At 53.5% G+C, this 24068-nt stretch overlaps 1 protein-coding gene and 1 non-coding gene across 2 annotated transcripts; both read right to left on the bottom strand.

The window, feature by feature from the left end:
• Positions 1-3962: 3962 nt before the first annotated feature.
• Positions 3963-11502, bottom strand: FAM180A (family with sequence similarity 180 member A). Its single transcript, XM_075558712.1, has 3 exons — positions 11196-11502; positions 7429-7529; positions 3963-5104 (listed from the first exon to the last, which is right to left on the bottom strand). Exons 1-3 carry the CDS (start codon positions 11269-11271, stop codon positions 4760-4762), a joined length of 522 nt encoding a protein of 173 aa, XP_075414827.1. The 5' UTR covers positions 11272-11502; the 3' UTR covers positions 3963-4759.
• A 5987-nt stretch (positions 11503-17489) lies between these two features.
• Positions 17490-17615, bottom strand: LOC142457636 (small nucleolar RNA SNORA54). Its single transcript, XR_012786336.1, has one exon. It is a non-coding gene; the product is annotated as a small nucleolar RNA SNORA54 (small nucleolar RNA).
• Positions 17616-24068: the final 6453 nt, after the last annotated feature.

Here is a 24068-nt window from a genome sequence, read left to right on the forward strand (position 1 = left end):
TGGTGGTTCAAAACCACCAGCTGCTCTTTGAGAGAATGATGAGGCTGCCCGCTCCCATAAAGATGGACAGTCTCTGGAGCTCTCCTCCGTCCTGTGGAGGTTACTATGAGTTGTTACAGCGCTGCCATGAGCTGAAAGGATCAATGGCCGTTGGTGGGTTACAGAACAAGTTGTTCTCCTTGTCTCAGACAAGGCGTGTGAATCTGGAGGACAGGAAAAGAGCAAACGGCGGGGAAGAACTCACCCCCAAACCTTCCAGAAGTGGTGGTCCTGGGCAATATTGTCTTGCCTCAGGAGATGCTGAGCTGGGCCATGGAATTATGAAACACTTCTGTTGAAATTCACAGAACACCAGGAATGGGATGTCAAGACTTGCAAGTCCACCAGTTGGAAATTCCCCAAGGCTAAAGGGAAGGAGCACGGAAAACCAGTCCTTTGCTCGGAGACCTGCGCAGTCCTGCCCCCGTCAGCCCTGCTCTCTCCAGCATGGTCTTGCCGCGTTGGCTGGGCTGACTCCTTCTCCAATGTGAATCGAGGCCCGGCTACCGTATTTACTGCATCCTGGCCTGTTTTTCTGAAGTGGTTTTGAAACTCTGGATGAGTGGGACCACATGTGCGATGTTTGGGTTGCAAAGATTAAAGAGGCGGGGTAATCGTGAACAGCTGGGGATCGTGCGGCCGCCCGCTGGGTGCTGAGGCCGCTGTGCGGACAACAACCGCGCTCGGCCTCCGAGCAAGTGCAGATTCCTCCGCTGGAGCTCATCTGAGATAACAAAGACTCTGGCATCCCTGAGAATCCATCCTGACGTGTTTATTGTGCCGCAGGTGAAGATCTGCTTGATACAGTTGGTAATGTGAGCCCAGCAAGCCAAGGACGCACTGCACTGGGCAGATCTGCCGCACGAGCCCCAGGAAAGTGTTAAATAAAACGTGTCACGTTGAGGACAAAGGTGCACCTGCGTCAAGGACAAGGTGCACCTGCGTCAAGGTGCACCTATATCAAGCCCCGGTCTTATTTTCCGTGGCCTCGGATGCGTGCAAACGCTGCACATTGAATCAGAATGAAGAGGAATCGATGCATTTAAATCAGGGTCTTGGCGAAGCATATCAACTATACCACGGACTACCAGACAAAGGGACAAATCTGATTTGGAAGACATACAGACAGAATTCTCCCAGAAGAGAGCACGGTGAGGCTTTGGACATGTTATCTTGCATGCTTTGGACCTGTCCTCAAGGGGGCCCAGTCCTGGAACAGGGACATCATGCTGGGTCGCTGGAAGGGCAGCGAGAACGAGGAAGGCTCTCAGTGAGGTGGACGGACCCAGCGGCCGCCCCCAGGAGGAGGGTGCAGGCGCAGGCAGGGTTTCCTCTGTTGTGCAGACGGTCGCTGTGTGTCGGACCCGGCCTGACGGCACATGAGAAGTAGGGGAGCCCCATCCCAAGGTCAGCGGTTCTCCTTCGGGGCTCTTTCCACCTTCCAGATGCAAGCAGCTGTGTCCACACGAATGCGGAAGCGCATGGAAACCTGGCCCGAGAATAAGGGTGTCCTTAACACGTGTGTTCTCTGGGAAGCGTCTCCTCCTGAGTCACCGAGACGAGACCCCCCCCTTTCAACTAGAGCCCCGTGGAGAAGACAGAGCCCCGGAAGCCCCTGCACACAGATGCTTGTCGGTACGTCTCGAGTAACCCGGGGGATGGTCATGTGGGCACTAAGAGCAGAGGAAACTTCCAGAATGTCTCACTTTTCGAATTCCCCAGCAGTCTAGACAAGGTGGAAATGGTTGCACAAGTCACAGGCAGGTCTCTGCCCCCCACTCTCATCTGTCTGTAAGTGTGATCCCTAAACGCGAGGAGGTTGTGATTGTGCACCGCGAGACGCCCATGAGGGCTTGTGCGAGAGTTGGTCAAAGAGGAGACTTTGTGAGTAGGCTTATGAGTTAAATTTGCGTGCAAAGGAAGCCATGGTTCTAAAATTTCTCGTGGGTAGAGATTTGAATTCGGAAGAAAAACAATGAGGTCTCTTAGTTCGAGAAAATAACGAGCTTCCGTTTGTCTCTAAAATGGATGTGGCTTTCCTTTTTCCAGCTCTTTGATCGCCATGTGCATCCAGGCCCCCCCTTCATGAATACAAAGTACTTTTAATTTCAGGGGTGAATGAGCTACGAGTGCTGTCTCTGTTCTGGGACCTTTCACATCTCCTACTCTGGGAGCAACCCTGTACCCCATAATGTGGTGGGTCAGGCTACAGCTATGAGGCTGTCCACTGGTGATGCTGCCTAGGAGAGAGCTCGTGGGCTCATTCTGGTGGGGGAGAGGAGTGGGGGGAAGGGGGAGTATCAAGAATATTCTAATCTTATGACCTATATCTGTTTTTTTTCCCTACAAGGCCGGTCTAAACGAGAGGGGCCATGTGAAGGGGCCTATTGGAACGCACGCAAGGCAAATAACCCCTCCTTGCCTTTTGAACAGAGAAATCAAATTATGTTTCTTGGGATCTTGCGAGGGGCCCAGGAATAGAGGTCACTGCTGCCCCGTGTCCTTGTCCAGGAAGCGTGCCAATAGTGAAGGCAGATTGTGAGCCTGATGGCAGCCGGCCATCTCCATCTTACCCTCGAACCTGGGCTTTTTTTCTGACCACGACACCCCAAGGCAAGAGAACAACTTCAGTTGCCCGGTGAACCACAGCTCCAGCCCAGGCCCTCTTCCTGCTCGCGGGCCTGCTAGCGCCCGTCGGGATGGCGATGGTGTCGGTCCATCTGAGTGAAGTTTCCCTTGTTTTCATGGACCCGGTACCCAACACGGCGCTCTCTTCTAGTGATTGGGGAGGCGAGCAGAGACGGGGAGCTCGCAAGGTAACTGGAAGCCAGTCGGAATGAGGCCCAAAGTCAGAACTGGGAAAACACCAGCTAAAGTCAGAAGGGAGGAGCGGAGTAGCCACAGGAGATTGGAACCAAACGGAGAGATGAGAGCTTGAGGTTAAGAAGTAGTAGAGGTGAGTTACCGGGGAAGGAGGGGGAGCGGGGAGGGGCCGGGGCAGGAGAAGCACAGACCAACAGTGAGGAGACTTCTGGGCCCGAGAACATCAAGGTTGCGCTTCCCTCAGGTGATGAAGACTCTCTTCCTTCATCCTGTGTTTCTCTAAGAAGACCAAGCAGCTAGGACCAGTGGGCAAACTTCATTTGTTCAAAAATATCCAAGACGCCCAGGTGAGTTTTCAACATCAGTACTGAAGGAGAGCCCTGAGCTGCTAAACTCAAGGTCAGTGGTTCGAACCCACCCACCACTCTCTGGGAGAAAGATGAGGCTGCCTGCTCCTGTGAAGAACTGACGTCCGGTAATCCACAGGGGGCAGTTCTTCCCTGCCCTCCAGGGTTGCTACGAGTCAGAATCCGCTCCACTTCCATGAGTTGAATTTTAACCAGTAAAGAATGCTGGCCCTGAGACCCGTCAACAGAAAATCTAATTGACAACCGCAACTGGGAAGAGTAGTTAGAAACCTTAGGTGCGCGGATGGGGGTGGGTGTATTTGCAGTTGGGTTTATGTTCCCGGGGGAGGAGGAGCAATTCAGAAAAGGTGAGAGAAAGTGGTGGTTAGAGCACTCAAACGCGATCGGAGTCACTGAGTTCTACCTGCGGACACTGCGGACTTGGTGTTCTGCGGGGAATGTTCTCAACGAGCACAGCTAGAATGAAACAATGAACTAAATATTATTGGAACGAACGGTGCCCGGTTCTCCTCTCTGAGCCCTATGGCGCTGCCATGGATTGAGACCTTTCTGAGTTGGTGTGGACAGGCCGGCGGAGAGCTCAGCTGGAGCCGCTCGCCCTCATGGTCAGACCTCTCAGTTGGCTAAATGCAGAAATCTCAGCACCGAAAGGCATCTCAGAGACGGTCCTGTCCAGTGCTTTCAACAGCATGTGCCAGACGCTAGCTGTGATCTTTAAGCACTCCAAGAGAATTGAGGGGGTTGCACAGATGTGGTTTAATGAAGCCATCAAATTAAGATGGATAAATAAAAAAGGGGTGGTGGCAGTTGAAGGGGGCAGAATTCTGGCTTCTGGAAATCATGGCTATTGGCTTCTTTGGCGGTGCTGTGGAGTTCCAGCCAGCCCAAGGACAGGAGGCATGGGTGGTGGGGCCTCCCCTCCCATGAGGGTGACCGTCTCTGCCATAGCTTGGGTTCTCTGTGCAAAAGGCCAGGGCAAGTGAATAAATAACAGTGGGCAGGGGTGGGCTGCTCAGCACAGGGCAGCAGGAACCCACCACACAAGGCTCTTGCAGGAGTTGGGAGTTCTAGCCCTCGGCTAACTGGAGTATAGCACCCACTCATTTCGCTAAGCCAACTACTGGAAACTGGAAACAATGACAACCTCCCCTCCCCTCCCCTCCCTATACCTCGATCCCTTACACAGAAATCAATCTGCCCCGTCACCCTGGCTTCCTCAAATCTCTCCTCACTCTGGGGGGCTGTGGCCACGACTCAGGGTTGAGCAGATCTTAGACTTCTACATGGCGCGAGTTGAACCATGCCATCTCTTGAGGTTCCTTGAGGACACGAGTCAGAGCTCATTGTTTATCAGGAAGCTTCTAGGGATGGAGGAGTTTGGGTTCGAGCGCTCCAGCTGTTTGTTGCTCTTCTCTGTAGCGGAGCTGAAGATGAAGGAGTTCCTGGTGTGTGTGTGTGTGTGTGTGTGTGTGTGTGTGTGTGTGTTGTGTGTGTTGGTCCCTGCTCCACAGCCCTGTGTGGCTGGTCCCTCAGAGTGACTCCCTGGGGCCCGAGGACCGCATCAGGTCATGCCTCAAGGCCTGGAAGAGGCTGAGCAGGGCCTGAGCCCAGACGTCCTTCTGGTGCCCGTGGGCCAGGGCTGTGCGGTAGGCCACGTAGGCCATGGTCAGCACCGTCCTCTCAAAGTCTTCCTTCCTGAGGACACCAGGGCAGCTGGCGAGGCTGGCACCCAGTCGGCGGATGTCGGGGATACGCTTGGGGATGATGCCATTGCAGATGGCCCGGAACTTGGCGGCCTTCCGCAGGGAGAACAGCTCCTCGTCCTTGATGGTCAGCTCCAGGTCAGGGCCTATCTCCAGCTCGGCCAGGAGGAACTGGCAAGAACACGGGGCGAGAGAGAGAGGAACGGGCATGGTTGAGGACAAGGCTTTATTCATAAGCAATGTCGCCTTTGTCCCATTACCCAACAAACCAGGTGAGCACCGACTGGCTTGTGCTTACTTACCAATCTGTTGTGAGCAGTTTCACACTTTCTACCACACCAGAGATTCTGGTGGTATAGGTGTTACTCGTCGGACTGCGACCCGCATGGTTGGCAGTTCAAAACCACCAGCAGGAGAAGGACTGGGCTTTCTACTCCCATAAACAGTTCTAGTCTCAGACACCCCACAGAGGGGTCACTATGAGTCAGCATTGACTCGATGGCAGTGAGAGATCGGGAAGAGAGGGCGGGCTGGCTTCTCTCTCCCAATCCCACAGCCCCTTCCTACAGAATCAAAGCCTCTTTTCAAATCGACAGTCTTAACCGGGAAGGAGGATCCAATAAGCAGATGTAACCCCCAAACCAAACTCACTGCCATTGAGTCCATTCTGACTCACAGCGACCCTGTAGGATAGAGTAGAACTGCCCCCCTGAGTGTCTACTCTCTAGGGGAATAGAAAGCCTCCTCCTTTCCCCAAGGAGCGACTGGTGGTTTCAAACAGTTGACCTTGCACAACCCATTATGCTACCAGGGCTCCTGGTAAGCAAGGTAAGCACGGACTTAGTTGTAACGTGAAGCCTATGTGAAATTGTTCACTAAGGATCAGGAGGCGAGCAGAACAAAGCCTGGGCTCACCTTGTTTATTGGGTAATGTGCTCCTGCTCAGCTTCCCTGGGCCTCAATGCCGCCCTTTGTAAAGGACTCGTAACAACCTCGAACCATCGCCGGGTGATGTGGGTGGCTCAGTGCTTGGTAACCAAACCAAAGGTTGGCTGTTTGAATCCATGCAGAGGCGTTTGGGCAAAAGGGCCCAGTGATCTGCCTCTGAAAGTTCCGAGCCCCCAAACCCTGGGGAGCAGCTGGGCCCTGCACACAGGGGGCTGGCGTGAGTTGGAGCTGACTGATGGCAACTGGTTTCTGACAACATCGCTGTCGCCTGATGACGGTGAGTGACAGGATGGGTGAGGACAACACCCAGTGCAATGCTGGCACAAAGCCACCACTGAAGGGACCATTCGTTGTTTCCAGATCCCCCCTCCGCCTTTCCCCTCTCACCTAAAAGCATAAAAGGACTAATTATTGATCAGAAACGGAGATTCTAAGGGTGTGGAGAATTCTGCTCAGAATTAATTGTGCTACAGAGGTACAGGGAGAATTCCCTTAGGAATTTTGGAAGCCTCTTCTATGTCCTCTTCTTCCATCTGCTCTCCATGAGTAAGGCAGTGTGTCATATACTCTGTGTCACCACCTGTACCAGGCCAGGCCCAGAATGGGAACCCAGAAGCCCCTTTTGGATGGAATGCTTCAGAATCCTAACAGCTCTCTCTGTTCCATCTCTTCCCAGCTCCAATACATCCACCATGTGTGTCTGTTGTCTTTCTCACAGCCTTGTACATAGGACACTCAGCTTCAAGGCTTAGCAAGGCTCCCCATTTCCAGTATGCTCCCCAGGCAGGATTTTAGATCTCCTGGGCGTACCTGCCTAGCTACAGCAGCCTGTCTCTTTCCTATCTGGTCAGCTCTGGTGCATGAGGGTATCCAAGCTGCAGGGGCTCATTGACTGGAGGATTTCCCTGGGTGTGATCATTATGGAAGCAGATAGCCTCATCCCCGCCCCCCCCCCAAGGAGTGGCTGGTGGGTTTGAACCACCAACCTTTCAGTTAGCAGCTGACTATGTAACCACTCTGCTACCAGGATGCCTCTAATGAGGCCTACACCCAGATAGCAACCCCTACTGCTAGTGAGTGGATTGTGACTCACAGGGATGGCATAGGACAGGGTAGAATGCCACATAGGGTTTCCAAGGCTGTCGTCATCCCTCTAGCAGAAGACGGCCACGTCTTCCTCCTTTGGGGTCTTTGGTGGGTTCAAACTGCCAACCTTTTGATTTGTAGGCAAGCACTTAATCACTGTGCCACCAGGGCTCCAGGAGGCAGACAGGGGTGTCTAGGACATTATGGCGCCTCTAAGACTTTGGGAGAAGAAAAGGCCCTGGGAACCAGTGGCCTCTGCAAACATAAGGCCCAGTCTTGGCTCACTTGCCAACGTTGTACCATCATGTGCAGGTCAAAGCCAGATCTTCCTCTGACCTGCTCACCTCCTCCACACGCTGCCATAGGGCATGTTGGCACCAGGCATTCACCCACCCGCCACCCTCGGCTGCTGATTACCACGCTATGGCCACAGGCCTCGTCTTGTCTGGTCTCTTGCTCACCTCGTAGAGAAGCTCTACGTCCTCCAGGGAGCTCTGCAGGACTGGGTTCAACGAGGTGGACGTGGATCTCTTTGGCCGGTGGGCAGCAGGGAAGAGCACCGCTGGGAGAGACAGAGAGGGCGCTCAGTGGGTTTCTGCCTGCCTCCGGCCGGCTGCTTCCCCAGGCTAATTCTGAGTGCGCACCGCTCCCCACCCAGACTAGTTCTGTGTGTGCGCCTTCTGCACCCAACTGTGAGGTTGTGAAGGTGTATGTAACGGAGGGGACAGACTCATCTCTGGAGGTGACAATGAGCAACTCCGTTCTTTGTCAAGCTTCCTACTGAGTCCCACTGGCTGGGTGACTTCAAACATCAGAAGTGTGTTGCCTTTCTGATCTGAAGCCACAGATGTGGACTCTCTCTGAAGGATCCAGGCCCAAGAGCCCAGGAGATGGTCCTTCCACATCTCTGCCTGTGGGGAGGGGGTGGGGTTGCCAGAGACCCTTGGCATTCTTTGGCTTGTGGCAGCATCCCTTCAATCTCTGCCTCCATCTTCATGTGGCCTGCTTCCCTCAGTGTCTCATTACCTCTTTTATAAGGACACCACTCAGTGTGGACTAGGGCCCACCGCCTCCAGAACGGAGGTGCCCCAGGGGCGTAGTGGTTATGTATTGGGCTGCTAAGCACCAGGTCAGCAGTTTGAAACCACCAGACGCTTTGTGGGAGAAAGATGGAGCTTTCTACTGCCATAAAGAGTTACGGTCTCGGAATCCCACAGGGACAGTGCTACCTTGGCCTGTAGGGTCACTGTGAGTCGGCACTGACTCGATGGCAGGACGTTCGTTTCGGGTTCTCCAGTGAACCTGAACTGGCAACATCGTCTAAGATTTTATTTCCAAACAGGATCCTATGCACAGGCCCGAGGGGCTAGGACTTCTAAAAACCATTTTTAGTGGACCAGATCTCTAATGCACCCCAGTAGATGAAGGCGATGCGGGCCTGGGTATGTGTGTGTGTGTGCATTTGTCATGTGTGTGATAGTGAAGGTGAGTATGTGTGTCTGTGGTTCCTCTGAGTGTGTGCTTCTGTGTCTATGTGTGTGATAGTTTGTGAGGGTGCAAGGCTGTGTTCCTGAGTGTGGTTTTATATTTGTGTATTATGTGTGTGAGTGTGCATATCTCCGTGTATATGTGTGTGTGTGGGTGTGTACATGTAGGCGATAGTGTCTCTCTGTGTATATATGTGTGAGCCTATGCAGATATAGGTGACAGTGTATGTGTGCATATGTGGGCGGTTATGTGTGTGTGTGTGCCTGAGAATATGTGTGTGATAGTTTAAGTGTGTGAGTCTGTGGGTGTGAGTGTGTGCCTGGCTCTCCTGTGTTGGCCACTAACCACAGGTGAGTCATTGGGTCTTAATGGGCAGTGGGGCTGGCCCAGCGGCGCTCCAGGCATGGAGGGCTGCTTCCTACAGTGGAATCCTAGAGAGCACTTTCGGTGGCCAGTCCCCTGTGTGGTGCAAACGCTCACACGCACAGCTGCCGACAGAAAAAGTGGTGCTTAGAGCCCTGGTGATCTACTTACAAATGAAATCAACTAAAATAACACCAGCCCTGACAACTCTGACGCCCACACCGACCCACGGAAACTGGTCACTGGTGACACCAGCCGGCCAGTTGCTGTCCAGTTGGTTCCCAGGAAACCCTGTGTGTTTCGGAGCTGATGTGACTTTCGTGACTTTGGGAAGCAGATCACCAGGCCTTTCCTCTGGGCTCCTCTGGGGGCTGTGAGTCCTCACCTTTCCGTGAGTCGCCCGGCGCTTAGCTGTCGGTGTCACCAAGGTTGATATAGCACTGCACCCTTTGCCATGCATGTTGGCTTGGCCCCTCCCCCGGCCCCCATTTGGCCCTCACAAGTCCAAACTCACTGCCATGGAGTCAATGTCGACTCATAGTCGCCCTGTACAACAGGGCAGAGCTGCCCACGTGGGTTTCCAAGACTGTAACTCTTTTCAGGAGCAGAAGTATCATCTCTTTCCTGCTGGAGAGGCTGGTGGTTTTGAACTGTTGACCTTGCGGTGAATAGCCCACCATGTGACTGGTACGCCACCAACAAGGTTAAATCTGGTTATTGGAACTTTCCTGTTGGTAAACCGAAGCTCAGAGAGGTTAGGCGGCTTGCCGGCATCCACACAGCCCACGAGAGACAGCACACACACTGCGCGATGTAACTGCTTATCTTGGGGGGTCGCTCATGATGCGGCCACTGAGTCCACAGCCAGATGACACACCGGAGTGTCTCATCCGAGACCCCAGGCCATCTCCCCTTCTCACAGGGCAAGTGATCGGTGCCCAGGGTCCCATGGGGTGAGTGTGCCCTGGCCTTTGTGCATTGCAAGTGGAGAAGGTGTGCGCATAATCTTGGCCCCTAAACAGGGCAGTCCCCCCCACCCCCTGCCACAAAACCCACCAAGCTATCCCTGTTGCAGTTAAGTTGGCTGTTCTCTCCTGGGAGCCGATGGCCTCGTCTCCTGGCCCCGCCCCCACCCTGGAGTGACTGCTGGATCTGCACCCTGAACTCCTCCTCCGAGCGCTGAACTGCTGGGTCACCAGGGTCCCTTTGGTACACCCCAGGGGGTCAGTTCTCTGTCGCCCTGAGGGACAGCAAGCCCAAGTGGCTGCGGCTGCACCTAACAACATACATCTAAATGTAAACCCCCAAGCCTCCCAAACCCGCAGCCGTGGAGTTCATTCTGAGTCACAGTGACCCTGCAGGACGGAGCGGCATTTCCCCAGGGGCCTCTCAGGGCTGTGGTCTTCATAGAAGCCGAGCGCTGCACCTTTCCCCCACTGAGCAGCTGGTGGACTTGAACCTCCCACCTGCGGTTAGCAGCTGAGGCCCTCACCCTTGGGCCACAGGCCGGGCTGCCTTACCTCTTTGTTCCTGGACACCAGCCTCATCATATCTCCCCTGCAAGGTCAGTGGTTCACCTTCCCTGCCTCGGGCCTCTGCTCTGTGCCTCCGGACCCTGGTCCTGACTTCCATAACCCCCACCCGCCCCTGACTCCAAGGGCCCTGCTCTTTCTGCTGCCGCCTTCCTGGGACCCCTCACTGACTTCCAGCTGGAGAGGCCTGGCTCTCTGGTGGCTGCCGTGTGGCCATCACACGTGGCCATTAGGACCAGCTCTCCGATTCGCAACAGCAATAAGCCCACAGGGGCTTTCCCTGGAGTGCCATCCGGTGGATACAGAGGCCACTTTGGTTTAGTACGGGGCATCCCTGGGGACAGATCCGGGGATTCTGGAAAGCCCCAGGGTTGGCAGGCAGGCAGGCACACCTGATTCTGGGGTCCATGGCCTTAGAGTCCGGGGTAGATCCGCCCCACTGCATAGGTGGGAGGGGCCGCACCTGGGGAGGTGCCTTTCTGACCCACCCCTGGGTTCCTCCTGCCCTGGGTCCCAGGAAGCAGGGTCTGCATCTCAGCCATTTCAACCTCTACTTCCTGCCTGCCGGGAGGATGAGGGGGAAGCAGAGCTGAGGCAAGTGCCCTCTGGCTGCCCAATGAGTGCCCTTGGACATTCCACCAGCCCCAGCCCCTCACTTTTCCTAGGGCCCTTCTTATGACCAGAGGCACAAGGAGAGAAGCAGGAAGCCGCAGGCAGAGAGGAGATAGAAGGGGTGCGTGGGCCTCCTGCCCATGCCCTGCACTCGCTGCCCACCGCACACCCCAGATTATACCCCGGAGTGTGTCAGCCGCATCAGGCAGACACACACAGCCGGGCCAGCTCACCTCGGTCCCACCTGCGGCCCACCGTTGTCTGCGCGGTGTGATAGAGCAGCAGCAGAAACACGGCGTTCCAGGACATGGTCCCCAGATGGATGGACGGACGGACGGACGGATGGCAGAGATGACCTCCGACCCAGTGGGACCTTTGGTGTGCTGGGTTGCTCCCAGAGGGAAGCTCAACCTGGCCACCTTCCCTTTTCCCAGAGCCCCCACCCCTCAGAAGGCTGTAGGTGAGGCTTCCCCCTGGCTGGGACCGGAGCCGGGACCTCTCTGAACCCAACTCTCTCTGGGATTGGGACTGGGCTTCTGAGAGCCTCTGTTTTGAGCACATCTGGAGTGACTCAGGGGGCATGTGACCGCCTTGGCAGGAGGGCGGAGAGAAAGGGTTTCTGGGCTTCAGTTCTGGCTGTTGGATGGGCCCACTGGAATTTTCTTCAGCAAACAGACTCGTGGAACTTGTTGGAGGAGCGCGGGAAGAGCTGGCTGCCCTCCCTGGGTCCACACAGACCGCACCCAGGCCTCAGCCAGGGCTGCAGCGCTGGGGAGACGTGCCTGGCAGATGCCCAGGAACCCTGACCCGCCTGCTGGCAGCACATGCACTGTGGGGCTGAGGCCGAGTATCACTGATGGACCACCCTGGGAGACCAGAAGCCAAACCCACTGCCATCCAGTTGATTCCGACTCTTGGACACCCCATATAGGCTTTGTAAAATGTTACAGGAGCAGGCAGCCTCTCCTTTCTCCCTCGGAGTGGCTGGTGGGGTCGCACCACCCACCTTTCGTTAGCAGTGCGATGCTTCACTGAAGTGCCACGCGTCTGGGTTCCACCAAACCAAAAATCCAATGCCATCATGCAGATGCCCACTCATATCGACCCTATAGGACAGGGTAGAACTGTCCCTGAGGGGTTCTCAGGTTGTCAACCTCATGGGACCAGGCAGCCTCATCTTTCTCCCATGCCGCGGCTGGTGGGTTCGAACCCCTGGCCTTCCCCAGCACGCCACCAAAGTTCTCACCCTGGGTTAGACCTCGGCACACTCTGGGAGCCCTCCGGAAGTGACGGGGCCACAAGGAGCAGTGGTGCTGGGAGTGGCCAGAGGGTGGGGAGTGGGGGAGAGGCCCTCACCTAAGGTGACCTTCATGATGCCCCTCCCTGTGCTCCCCTCTCTGGCCTGTGCTTGTAAGCAGTCTTTGTCGTACCCCAGGTTCAAGGTGTGTCCCACGGTCACAGACGAGGGACTGCCACCCCTTCTGGCTTTATGCAATGCCATTTCCTCACGGCCTGGGGAGCACAGACCTGTCAGCGTCAAATAAAGGACCGCAGCCCGTGGGGTGAGTCCCCTGGAGATGGCCGGCCACAGCGCCACCAGGAAGATGACACGGGCTGGATAGGCGGTGGTCTGCTCTGTTACACACGAGGTCCCCGTGCGTCTGCACAGACACCATGGCATTCGGCAGCGGCACATAGTCAGGTTGACAGGTGCCTCGAGGTTATTTAATCTGTGGGTTTCCAGCCTGTGGGAGGGGTGCTGGAGTGGATGATGGGGCCACAGGGTAGGGGGTTGGGGGATCTCAAGGGTCTCCTCTGTTTGAACCAGAAACCTCCCTTATCTGTTATAAGAATTGTTTTGTTGAGAGCCCCTAATAAATTAATTTTAAAAAAAAGAATTGTTTTTTTTTTTTTTTTGAAAATTCCCCATGATGATAAAAAACCAGGGATCCTGCTGTGGCCTATCATGATCTGTCAACTTGCAAAGGGGTGGAGTCTAGCCTGTCAATCAGGTCAAAGCTTGATGACCTTATTTGGAGGTGTGATGGAGATAAATAGCTCGCTGGAGGCGAGACACACTGGATCCCTGAGAGACATTCCTGTTGACAAAACACGTGGAGTCACGCGAGAGCCCTGGAGTTGGAGGAGCCACGTGGAGACCCCGCCAACACTGAGATGCTGACACTGCCACTGGATCCACAAGACTTGCCACCCACTGGCCTGTGATCTTCCTGCATTTGGCGTCATTGCATGTGTTGCATGAGTCTTAAGAGGACTTTATAGATTGGTATCAGACATATGGGCTAATTTTGAACTTATGGACTTGATCTGGACTGGGCTGAGATGCTTTCTTAATGTACAGTTGCTCTTTTATATAAAACTCTTTCTTATACACATATGTGTTCTATGAATTTGTTTCTCTAGTCACCCTGACTCACACAGTCACCAATATTAATAATCTCTCCCAGGTGCCATCACGTCGATTCAATTCACAGAGACCCCCATGTGCTTCACAGGGTTTTCAGGGGATGCTTTTCCTGCAGTGGATTGCCAGGCCTTTTGAGATAGTTAAAGTTTATTGTGCCAACCTGGCAGATAAACACATGTGGGATTAATTGAAGGGTAGAGAGATAAATGGCTCTTGGTAAGCCTCACCTTTCTAGTTCTCGGGTCTCTTACTTTGTGATGGTCGGACCAGGGTGCAGCTGCCTTAGCCAGTTTCCTGCTTTAGCTGGCAAGGCTCACTTCCTGCAAGACATCCCTGAGGAGAAGGCACATGGACCTACCCTGATGCAGCCCTGGGTGCTGGAGCAGCCGTATGGAGACCTCTGCCAGTGCTGAGATGCTTACACATTCACTGACTCAGCTTTCCTCCTGCAGTCGGCATCATAGTGTGCGTTTTGTGAGATGGAGGAGGACTTTGTGGACTGGTGTTGGACATTTGGGTTAATGGATTAATATTGTACTTGTGGGTTTGGGCAGCACTGGGTTGGGATGTATTTTTGATGTGCACTTACCCTTTATATAAAACTCTGTCTTTAGTGGGTAGAGGAGCCCGGTACATGTTATTGGAGGGCTGCGTCTCTGGCCCTGGAGCCCAGGATAAAGGTCTGGAGGGGTGGGGTGGGGCGGGTTGCTGGTTCTGCTGGAGAGCTGCCTGTGGAGTGGATGAGCCAGTGGACGTGTGGATTTCTGCTCTGGAAGCAGACAAAGCCTGTCACTGAGCTGTGTTGTCGGGAGGAAAGGTCCAGCCATCCGCTGAACAGAGGGGCCTCTGTGCGCAGTCTCAGCTCTCCTCCCACCTACACCGAGTTTCCGACCCGCTCTCCCCCGCTCTGCCCGCCTCCATCCCTAGGCAGCCCGCACCTGTAGGCTGGCATCTATGTTAAGTCTGTCATGAGGTCATCAGGAACAGCAGCAGACACGCAGCTGTGGTTGTGACGCGCCAGCCTGGCAGCAGCGAAGCCACCCAGCCTTCCAGGGAAGCTGGCACAGGTAACTCCGTCCTGTGTGCTCTCTGGGGCCAGGCTGGCCAGCAGCCCTTCACTACGGAGAGTCCTCTCTGGCCAGGGGGTCCTCTGCCCCCGATAAGCATGGCAGTCTCCGTGAGTCTGGGGCCATGTGGCTATGCCAGTCCTGCTAGCAGAGCCGTCTCTCTGCGGGGCAGAGGTCTGTCCCGAAGTCCGGAGCTACCACCAGAGGACGGCCAGGACTCCCTGCAGGTTGGACAGTCTCTGGCACTGGGCTCCACGTCCCTACCCACACTCATACCCACACCCACAACCACACCCACACCCATCCTGCTGCCCTCCAGTTGGTTGCCACCCAGGGCAGCCCTATGGGAATGCAGGGAGTTGCCCGGCAGGGACGCTGAAGGCTGTCTCCTTTATGGGCACAGACAGCCCCCATCTTTCTCCTGGGGAGCAGCTGGTGGGTTTGACCCACAGGCTGGGTGCTCTGACTCCAACACTGCTCGGGTTCCTTCCCTGTCATGAAGACTCCCGAGGTGCATGCGGCTTGGTCCCTGGGCCTCTTCCACTTCAAATGCGGGGTCTGGTCTATGGGAGACCAGAGGGAGGCCCAGTCTGGGGTCTTGGTATGGCTCAGATTAGAAGCAGCCCCTCAGGGCCGTTGCTTCCAGGACTTCTGTTCACTGGCTGTTGTCCTGAGCTGCCATCGAGGGGGGGCTGTAGCTCACGGTGACCCCACACACCAGGAAACCGAATGCTGGCTGGGCTGCGCCATTCCCACAGGTGGCTGGGGTCAGGCCATTGTCATCCATGGGGTTCTCATTGTCTAATGCCTAGAAGCCGATCACCAGGTCTTTCTTCCTAGTCTGTCTCACTCTGGAAGTTCTGCTGAAGTCTGTTCATCCGCACAGCCACATCCAGCTGTCAGGCGGGTAGTGGTTCCCCAGGAATTGAGTCATGGTCTCTGGCATGGCAGGCGAGAATCATACCTGGAGCCAGGCTAGTCTAGCTGCTTCTGCATGGAACGTGACTGGTCATCCTGCTGGCTCTGAGCATCACCACTCAGCATTGCCCCCATCCCAGGTCTCCCCCCCATCCCCCATCCCATTTCACTGGAGCCCAAGGGCAGCTCCTGACTCCAGCAGGGAAGGAGGAAAAGGGGACGGATTAGGAAACAGTAACGAACAACCAGGGTTACTTTGACGACCGAGGTTGGTCAGACCCAAGACAGTGTTTTCAATCGCTGTTTACATGCAGGTGAGAGGTAGACATTGAGTAAGGAAGGTCAGAGAAGGATCGATGGTGCTGGAGATGAATATTGAAAGTATCATGGACTGCCAAAAGAAGGAACAGATCAGTCTTGGAAGAAGTACAGCCAGAATGCTCCTATGTCAGACAGGGTTCTCCAGAGGAAAAAAAACCAGGACACTAATGATATATGTATGTGTGTATATATATATATAACAATTAATCTATAAAGCAGTACCAATGGCTCACTTCCATGAGACAGCTAATTCACTGGCAGTCCTTCAAGTCTTGAGGGCCACCGGGTAGTCCTCTGTAGAGCATTTCAGGCTATCTGACCACAGGCAGCAAACAGCAAGGCAGGTCACCAACAGTCAGCCAGATGACAGGGACTGACAGTCCCCACCTCAAGCGATGTACATTCCAGTAGTGTAGCAAAGCAGGTCTTGAAGGAACCTCATATTACAGCGACACAGTCCAAGGCAGCCACACACTGGTCTGATGATCAAAGAGCAAGAGATAAGAAAGGCGAGGCTCACCGAGCCATTTATCTTTTCACCCTTCAATTAATCTCACATGTGTTCATTGCCAGGTTGGCACAAGAAACCTACCTATCACAGCTCCTTAGAGGCAAGGATGGCGAGGCTCCGTCCCATGTACTTTGGGCATGATATCAGGAGAGACCAGTCCCTGGAGAAAGACATGATACTTGGTAAAGTAGCTGGGTAGTGACAAAGAGGCCAGCTTCCGACCAGATGGACTGACCCAGTGGCTGCCTCGATGGCCTCGACAGAAAACAATGGTGAGGAGGGAGCAGGACCAGGCAATGCATCCTTCTGTCGGACATAGGGTCGCTGTCAGACCACCAACTGGATGGCATCTTACAACCATGCAGTCTCCCAGCCACGTTTTTACCCCCCATCCTAGGTTTGCCTATTGGGTGGAGGCCTTGGGCAGTGAAAACAGTGAATGGGCTCGACCACTAACCCAAAGGGGGTGGTGGTGGTGCTACGAGTCTGTCTTCAGGTGCCCCAGGAGAAAGCCTTGGCGATCGACTTCCCAGACATCAGCCATGGAAACCTCTGTGGGCACAGTGCACCTCTGTCCCACAGGGGCTCACCTCAAACAGCCAAGGACCCCCTGCCACTGCGTCAGTGTCTGCGTGGTGGTGCGGGTGGGGGAGAAGGGAGGAGAGCTGGAGTCGGGTTTGGAGAGGTGGAGGTGGAGGGGGGCTTTCCAGAAGGAAGCTCCTGGGATGGGAGGGTCTCAGGATGGGCACAGCAGCCACGCTTTGGCTGGAGCTCACGGAGGGAGAAGAAAGACGGAGCCTTTCGGGGATGGTGGTTGGTGTCTCGGCATCTTCAGCCCCACCTTCTCCTCTGGACGCCCACCTGAAGTGGAGCAGGTGGAAGGATGGGTGGACATGTGTATATGGTGTGAAGCTGAAGCTACTTTAGGGGCTGGCTGGCTGGGCTTAGAGGTGGAGGGGGACGGGGGGAGTAGGGGTGATACCTGGGCTAGGACCCTAGGGGAACAGTCAGGGAGACAGGGGACAACGGGGCCCAAGGAGAGGCTCAAAGCAGAGAGAGGCCATTTATTTTTTTTTGCTGGGAATCGCCTGCCATTTCAATCCTTAATGCCAGTAACCACAGCCCAGCAATTTCACCTTCTGGCTCCTTTGGGGGAATGTGCACAACATTCCTGAGAAGCTTTTAGGTTTGTCCTTGAGAAGGAAAAGCCAGCCCAGCCCTGAATTTGTTGCCAAATTGGGTTTTGGGGTGAATAACTGAAAACTCGGTTTTTGTTTTTTCCCCTTGTCTCCCAAATATAAAACCAGACAGACACATCTTGTCAGTTTTATATTATTCTGGGAATTCCTGTAGCACTGGAATGGAACCCGTCAGCAGTAAATCTGAAAGCAGCTTACGAACAGTGCAAACTCAGTTGTTTTCATGAACTACGACGAGGCAGAAGCAAATCCCCACTTCCTTGTCTGTTCCTCTTTTTCATTTAGAATCCAGAAATGCAGGGGAAAGAGCTTGTTCCTGAAGGAGACAGAGGTGACTGGAGGGTGGGGTTAGAGGAATGTACTGGGCTTTGGTTGCCTTCAAGAGCTGCAGTGGCCAGGGCCTCGGCTGGGCTGGCCCCGGTGGGAGGAGGCTACCAGGAGGGGCTCCATCCGGTTGTTCTTTGAAGGGAGGGCTGAGACCAGCTTAGGGAAGGGAGTCAAGAAACAGAGCAGCACAGTGGGCTACGCCTCTTGGGAGCAGGAGAGGGACTCCACCCCATTGTAGGCTCACTGGCCCAGCCTGGCTCCCCTCCTCCTCTGGGAGAACCCAAGGGGAAGGCTCTCCAGCACGCTGGGTGACTTGAGGGAGAAACTGTGCCTAAGGGGGCAGACAAGACTCTGAGTTGCGAGAGGGAAGCCTGGTTAGCCTTGGATATTATGATTTCCCATTGGACTGTGAATTGCAAGGCCAGCAGTTCAAAACCATCAGCCGCTTCTTGGGAGGAAGACAGGGGGTGGGGTAGGTGGGACTTTCTTTTTCCCTAAAGAGTTACAGTCTTGAAAATTCAGAGCCAGCTCTACTCTGTCCTAACGGGTCGCTATGAGTCGGCATTGATGGCCATGAATCATTTACATCCGGATCTCTGGTGGCCGTATGTAGTGGGTTATGAGTTGGCTTGTGTGTTAGGCTGGGTAAACTAGAGAAACAAATCCACAGAAACTCATATGTATATAAGAGAGAGTTTTCTATAACGAGTAAGTGTACATAAGAAAGTCTCCTAACCCAGTGCTATCCAAGCCCGTAAGCCCAACATTAGCCCATATGTCCTACACCGATCTACAAAGTCCTCCTCAATCTCACAAAACACACACAATGACACCGACTGCGGGAGGAAAGCCGAGTCGGTGAATGTGTAAGCATCTCAGCGCTGGCAGGGGTCTCCACACGGCTGCTCCAGCACCTAGGGCTGCATCAGGGTAGGTCCATGCGGCTTCTCCTTGGGGATGTCTTGATGGAAGTGAGCCTTGCCAGCTGAAGCAGGGAACTGGCTAAGACAGCTGCACCCTGTTCCGACCATCAGAGAGCAAGAGACCTGAGAACTAGAAGGATGAGGCTCACCGAGAGCCATTTATCTCTCTGCTCTTCAATTAACCCCACATGTGTTTATCGGCCAGGTTGGCACAATAAAGCTACCTATCACAGCTTGTAAACCACAAGATCAGCAGCTCAAATGCACCAGCTGCTCGGTGGCCAAAAGATGAGGCTTTCTACTTCTGTAGAAAACTGGAGGAGACACATGGCTTGACAGCTTTGGACACCCGCAGGGGGCCAGGTCTCCATTATACTAGCGAGCAACTGTTAGCTGTGAGGTTGTGGTTTTTTGGTATCACCGACATCTGACCAGCCTAGTTCCCTTTCTCGTGAAGAGCAGAGAGCCGCAGAGAGGAGGCCACTCAGGAGAAGAGCCGAGGAGAGAAGCAGGGCTGGGTCAGGAGGGGTGAGTGAAGGCTGAGCAAGAGTGGGATGGAACTGGGATGCTGCCCCTGGGCTGTTCCACCTCCCCATCCCACATCGTAGGTGTGAGGAGGGAGGAGTCTGGTAGGTGTTTGGCCACTACCTGTGATAAACTGTGTTCTCCCAATTACATGTCATTGTTACGCAGTGCCCCCATGTGTGACAGAACAGAGCAGTGCCCAGTCCTGTGTCAGCCTCATACTCCTTGCTTTCTTTGAGCCCCTTACTGTAATCACTGTGTCACTCCAGCTGGCTCAAAGGCCTCGTCTTTATCATCGACCCTCTCCTTCCTCATGCAGGCTGTTCCTCTCCCGGGGTGATCAGCCCCGATCACAGGACCAAAATACGAGCGAGATAAAGTCTTGTCACCCTTGTTTCTAAGGAGCACTCTGACTGTATTTCTTCCAAGACAGCTTTGTTCCATCTTCCGGCAGTCCCTGGTGTATCCGATATTCTTCACCCTTATAATAATTCAAATACACTCACTCTTCTCTTGGCTACTGACTTTCGTATGCCTATGAAGTGATGGAAAATACCACCCCTGGGTGAGGCATACCTTAGCCCTCAAAGCAACATCTTGCCTTTGAATCACGTGAAAGAGGTCTCGTGCAGCAGATTTGCCCAGTGCAATCTCTGGTCATTGGTCTCTTGACTGCTGCTTCCACGAGGCCTGACTGTGGTTCCAAGCCAGATGAAATCCCTGAGAACGCCAGCCTCCTTTCTATTTATCATGGGGTGGTTTATCGGTCCAGTTGTGAGCACTTTGGTTTTCTTTCTCTTGAGGTAAACTCCACACCGAGGGCTGAAGTCTTGGGTCTTCATCAGTAAATGGTTCAAGTCCTACTCACTTTCTTCAAGCGAGGTTGTGTCAGCTGCATGTCGCAGGCTGTGGACCTATCCTGGTCTTAATCCCAACGCCTGGGAATGTACCCTTGCAAGGAAGTAGGGGTCTTCGCTGGTTACGTGAATGAGTAGGGTAGACCCTAAGCCTAATCCCATCTGTGTGGTGCCTGTAAGAGGGGAAAGCAGACACAGAAAGATCCAACAGGGAAGAGACCACCTGAAGAACAATCTACAAGCAAAGGGATGCTCAGGACTGCCAACCAGGATGATCCCTCCCGAGATGAGGCTCTGATTCAGATTCCGAGATAGCATGCTCCTCTTTCCTAAAGCCAGTCACTGTGTGCTATTCCCCCAGCCGCACTAGGAAGCTACGTTAATAGCCGCGGCAGGGATTGGTTACCCCAGTGGTACCAATGGGACCACTGCTCCAACTACTGGGGTTCCAAGTCTTTGGGTGCAATAAGTATTTATAGAATAAGTCTGTGGGGGTTATATATAATTTCATGTCAACTTGATAAATAAGTAGTGTAGGGGTAGCATCTAGCCTGTCAACCAAGTCACAGCCTGGTGATGCTTCCTTGTGGGCATGGCCTTCTCATGAGGATTCTGGGAACGCCCGTCTTCCTCCATGGAGGCAGGATTCATTCTCTCTCTGCTTTCCCTTTCCGGCTGCTGAGACACTCAGAGAGCTGGAGGAGACACCTGGAGGAGAACTGCACCAGCGCTGAGATGCTAACACTGCCACTGGATTCCTAAGACTTCCCACCCACCGGCCGGTGATCTTCCTGCATTCGGCATCATTGCAGGTGCTGCGTGAGTCTGAAGATGAATTATAGACTAGTATCGGGCATATGGGCAAATCTTGAACTTATGGACTTGATCTGGACGGGGCTAGGATGTTTTCTTCATATACAATTACTCCTTGATATAAAGCTCTTTCTTTCTTTTTTTAAAATTAAATCATTTTATTGGGGACTCACACAACTCTTATCACAATCCACATATACATCCACTGTGTCAATCAGATTTATACATTTGTTTCCCTCATTATTCTCAAAACATCTACTTTCTACTTGAAAGTATCTGCTCCTCATTTTTCCCCCTTCACCCTCCCAGCATCACCATTCTCACCACTGGTCCTGAGGGGTTCGTCTGTCCTGGATTCCCTGTGTTTCCATTTCCTTTCTGTAGCAGTGTACATCCCCTGGTGTAGCTGGATCTGTAAGGTAGAACTGGGATCATGATAGTGGTGGGGTGGAGAGGAGGCATTAAAGAACTAGAGGAAAGTTGTATGCTTCATTGTTGCTACACTGCACCCTGACTGGCTCATCTCCTCCCTGAGACCCTTCTGTAAGGGGATGTCCAATTGCCTAAAGATGGGCTTTGGGTCTCCACTCCGCACTCCCCCTCATTCACAATGATATGATTTTTTTTGTTCTTTGATTCCTGATACCTGATTCCGTCGACACTTAGTGATCACACAGGCTGGTGTGCTTCCTCCATGTGGGCTTTGTTGCTTCTTAGCTAGATGGCTGCTTGTTTGTCTTCAAGCCTTTCAGACAAACGCTCTATCTTTTGATAGCCGGGCACCATCAGCTTTCATCAAGCTCTTTCTTATACACGCATGAGCGTCCTTGGACTTGTTTCTCTAGTCAATCCCGTCTAACACAAAGTCTTAAGACAAACTTGTTTTTGTTTCTTTAATGTGTCATCCAAATGGTTGTCCCAGTCTTTTCTTTGTGTCGAAGGAGAGTTTCCAGCACTCTTTCTTTGGTTCACTACACGCCTAGCTTGATGAAGGACTCAGCTTGTGCCATGCAATTAGACTCGTGGGTCCCTCGGTGCCAAGACTACATTACAAAACCACCAGAAAGAACAAGGACGAGTGGTAGAAACGCCTGTAAACGCCTGCAGATGCTGTCTGGTGGACATGCTTGAAGGCCTGCAGCACTGTCCCAGGTGGGCCTCCTTCATTCCAGTTCATCTCAAGGGAGACAAAGCTGTGGTTTTCTATGAGGACAGGCGGTTACTTGGCTGAAGTACATGCATGTACTTACTTCCCACCATGTCTCCTGGCCTCTCCCAAGTTGTCTCCAGTGGGTCAAACAGGAGCGTGTATTTATTCGAGGAAGAGATGCAGGTGAGGGAGAGAAGGGGGTACTTTCTGCTACTTGCATACAGTCTGCACTCTTCCCTGGTGCACTTTGAAGTACACCCACATCCCTGTCTGTGAGGGAACCACCACTCACCCCTCAGCCATTCAGAGAGCACATGGCTGTAACATTGTGGTCCAGTGGAGAGCACTTCATAGTAGCCCTTAGAGAAGAGGGTGCGTTAGAGGGTCCTATGGCTCAAGGACCCTTCAAGGTCATCTAGCACTTATCCCAGATTCAGGCTAGGACCTTGGAGGGTGGCTTTCCTCAGACTTTGCTTGAATGGTAAGTTAAAACAGGCCCATGTTTTGAGATGGATAAATAAGGATGAGAACAACAGCACTAACAAAAACCATCCCCGATGGGACCAGTGAACATAACAGGGAAGAACTAAAAGCATCCTACACGTCCTCCTATAAGGAATGGAGAAGCAAAATGTGGTACATTTCTGCCACGGAAACCTACCCGGCACGCCAACAGAGCCAACGGCAGACTCAACATGGGGGAATCTCAAAAATGCCACACCGAGCAAAAGAATACGCAGTTGAAGAGCAGGCAACACTTGAGTTGGTGATGCAAAGAAAACAAAGCAACATCAACAGAAAAGGTGATTTTGAGGTTGGCCCCTGACCGGAACAGGGCATGAAGGAACTTGGTTTTTATTTTTTAAGAGATCATTTGATTGGGGCTCTGGCAGCTCTTCTAGCAATCCAGACGTCAATTGTATCAAGCATATTTGTACATCACCAATTTCTAAACATTTACTTCCTATTTGAGCCCTGAGTATCAGCTTCTCTCCCCTCTCCCTCCCCTATCTCCCACTCTCATGACCCCTTGATAAATCATAAATTATTATTATTTTCATATCTTACACCGACCACTGTCTTCCTTCACCCTGGTTTCTGTTGTTCAGCCCCCCTTGAGGGTGGGGTTATGTGCTGATCATTGATCATTGCGATCTGCTTCCCTTTCCTCCCCCCCTCCTCCCCCCACCGTCCCCCTACCCTCCTGATATCGCTACCCCCATTTCTGTTCCTGAGGGGTTTCTCTGACCTGGATTCCATGTGTCGTGAGCTCTGGTACATGTACCAGTGTACATGCTCCGGCCTAGCCAGGACTGCACGAAGGAACTTGGCATGATGGAATGGTTCTTACAGATTGATCGAGGTGGCTGCGTGATGTGTACGTATGCATGGGAGTCATCCATCACGATCCTTAAAATCTGCACGCTTTCACCAAACGTGAGCAATGCAAAAACAAAGGAAAACCCCACCCATCCACAGTGGAAACATCCAGAACATGAACTAGGGGTGCTTCTTGTGGGTCACTAAGGCGCAGCCGGTGGGCAGGAAGCCCCTTTCCCTGCCGTCACACGGAGTGCATGTAACCTGGGCAAGGACTTCATGCCTCTGGGCTTTAGTTTTATTCAAGACAAGAGGATTTTCCTTAGACAGGAGGATGGTAAGTCTTTGTGACGTCCTTTGGACATGTCCTCAGGAGGGGCCGGTTTGAGGAAAGGGCCTCTTGGGCTCGGTGAGGTCGAGAGTCCACACAAGAGCTGCGTTTGACCAATGGGCTCGCTTGTGACAGTGACAGTGAGGATGGCGCAGAGCCAGACATCTCCTTTGTCTGTACATGGGGGGGGGGGTCACGAATCAGAACCAGTGAGCTGACAGCCGACCCCCACCAACAGACCGATCACGTCAACAAAAGAAAAGAGGCTTCCTGTGTTTGTTCCAGTCAGAGGGCAGAGGGTCCAGGTACTGAGAGGCTCCTGTCGCAGGAAGAGGTCCAGCCAGCTGGACGGCACAGATGCCCCCGGGTGGCCCGGCAGCTCCCTGTCCAGCCTTTCCAGTTACGCCAGCACCCTA

Source organism: Tenrec ecaudatus, chromosome 9 (genome assembly GCF_050624435.1).
Source record: "Tenrec ecaudatus isolate mTenEca1 chromosome 9, mTenEca1.hap1, whole genome shotgun sequence".
Lineage (NCBI taxonomy): Eukaryota > Metazoa > Chordata > Mammalia > Afrosoricida > Tenrecidae > Tenrec > Tenrec ecaudatus.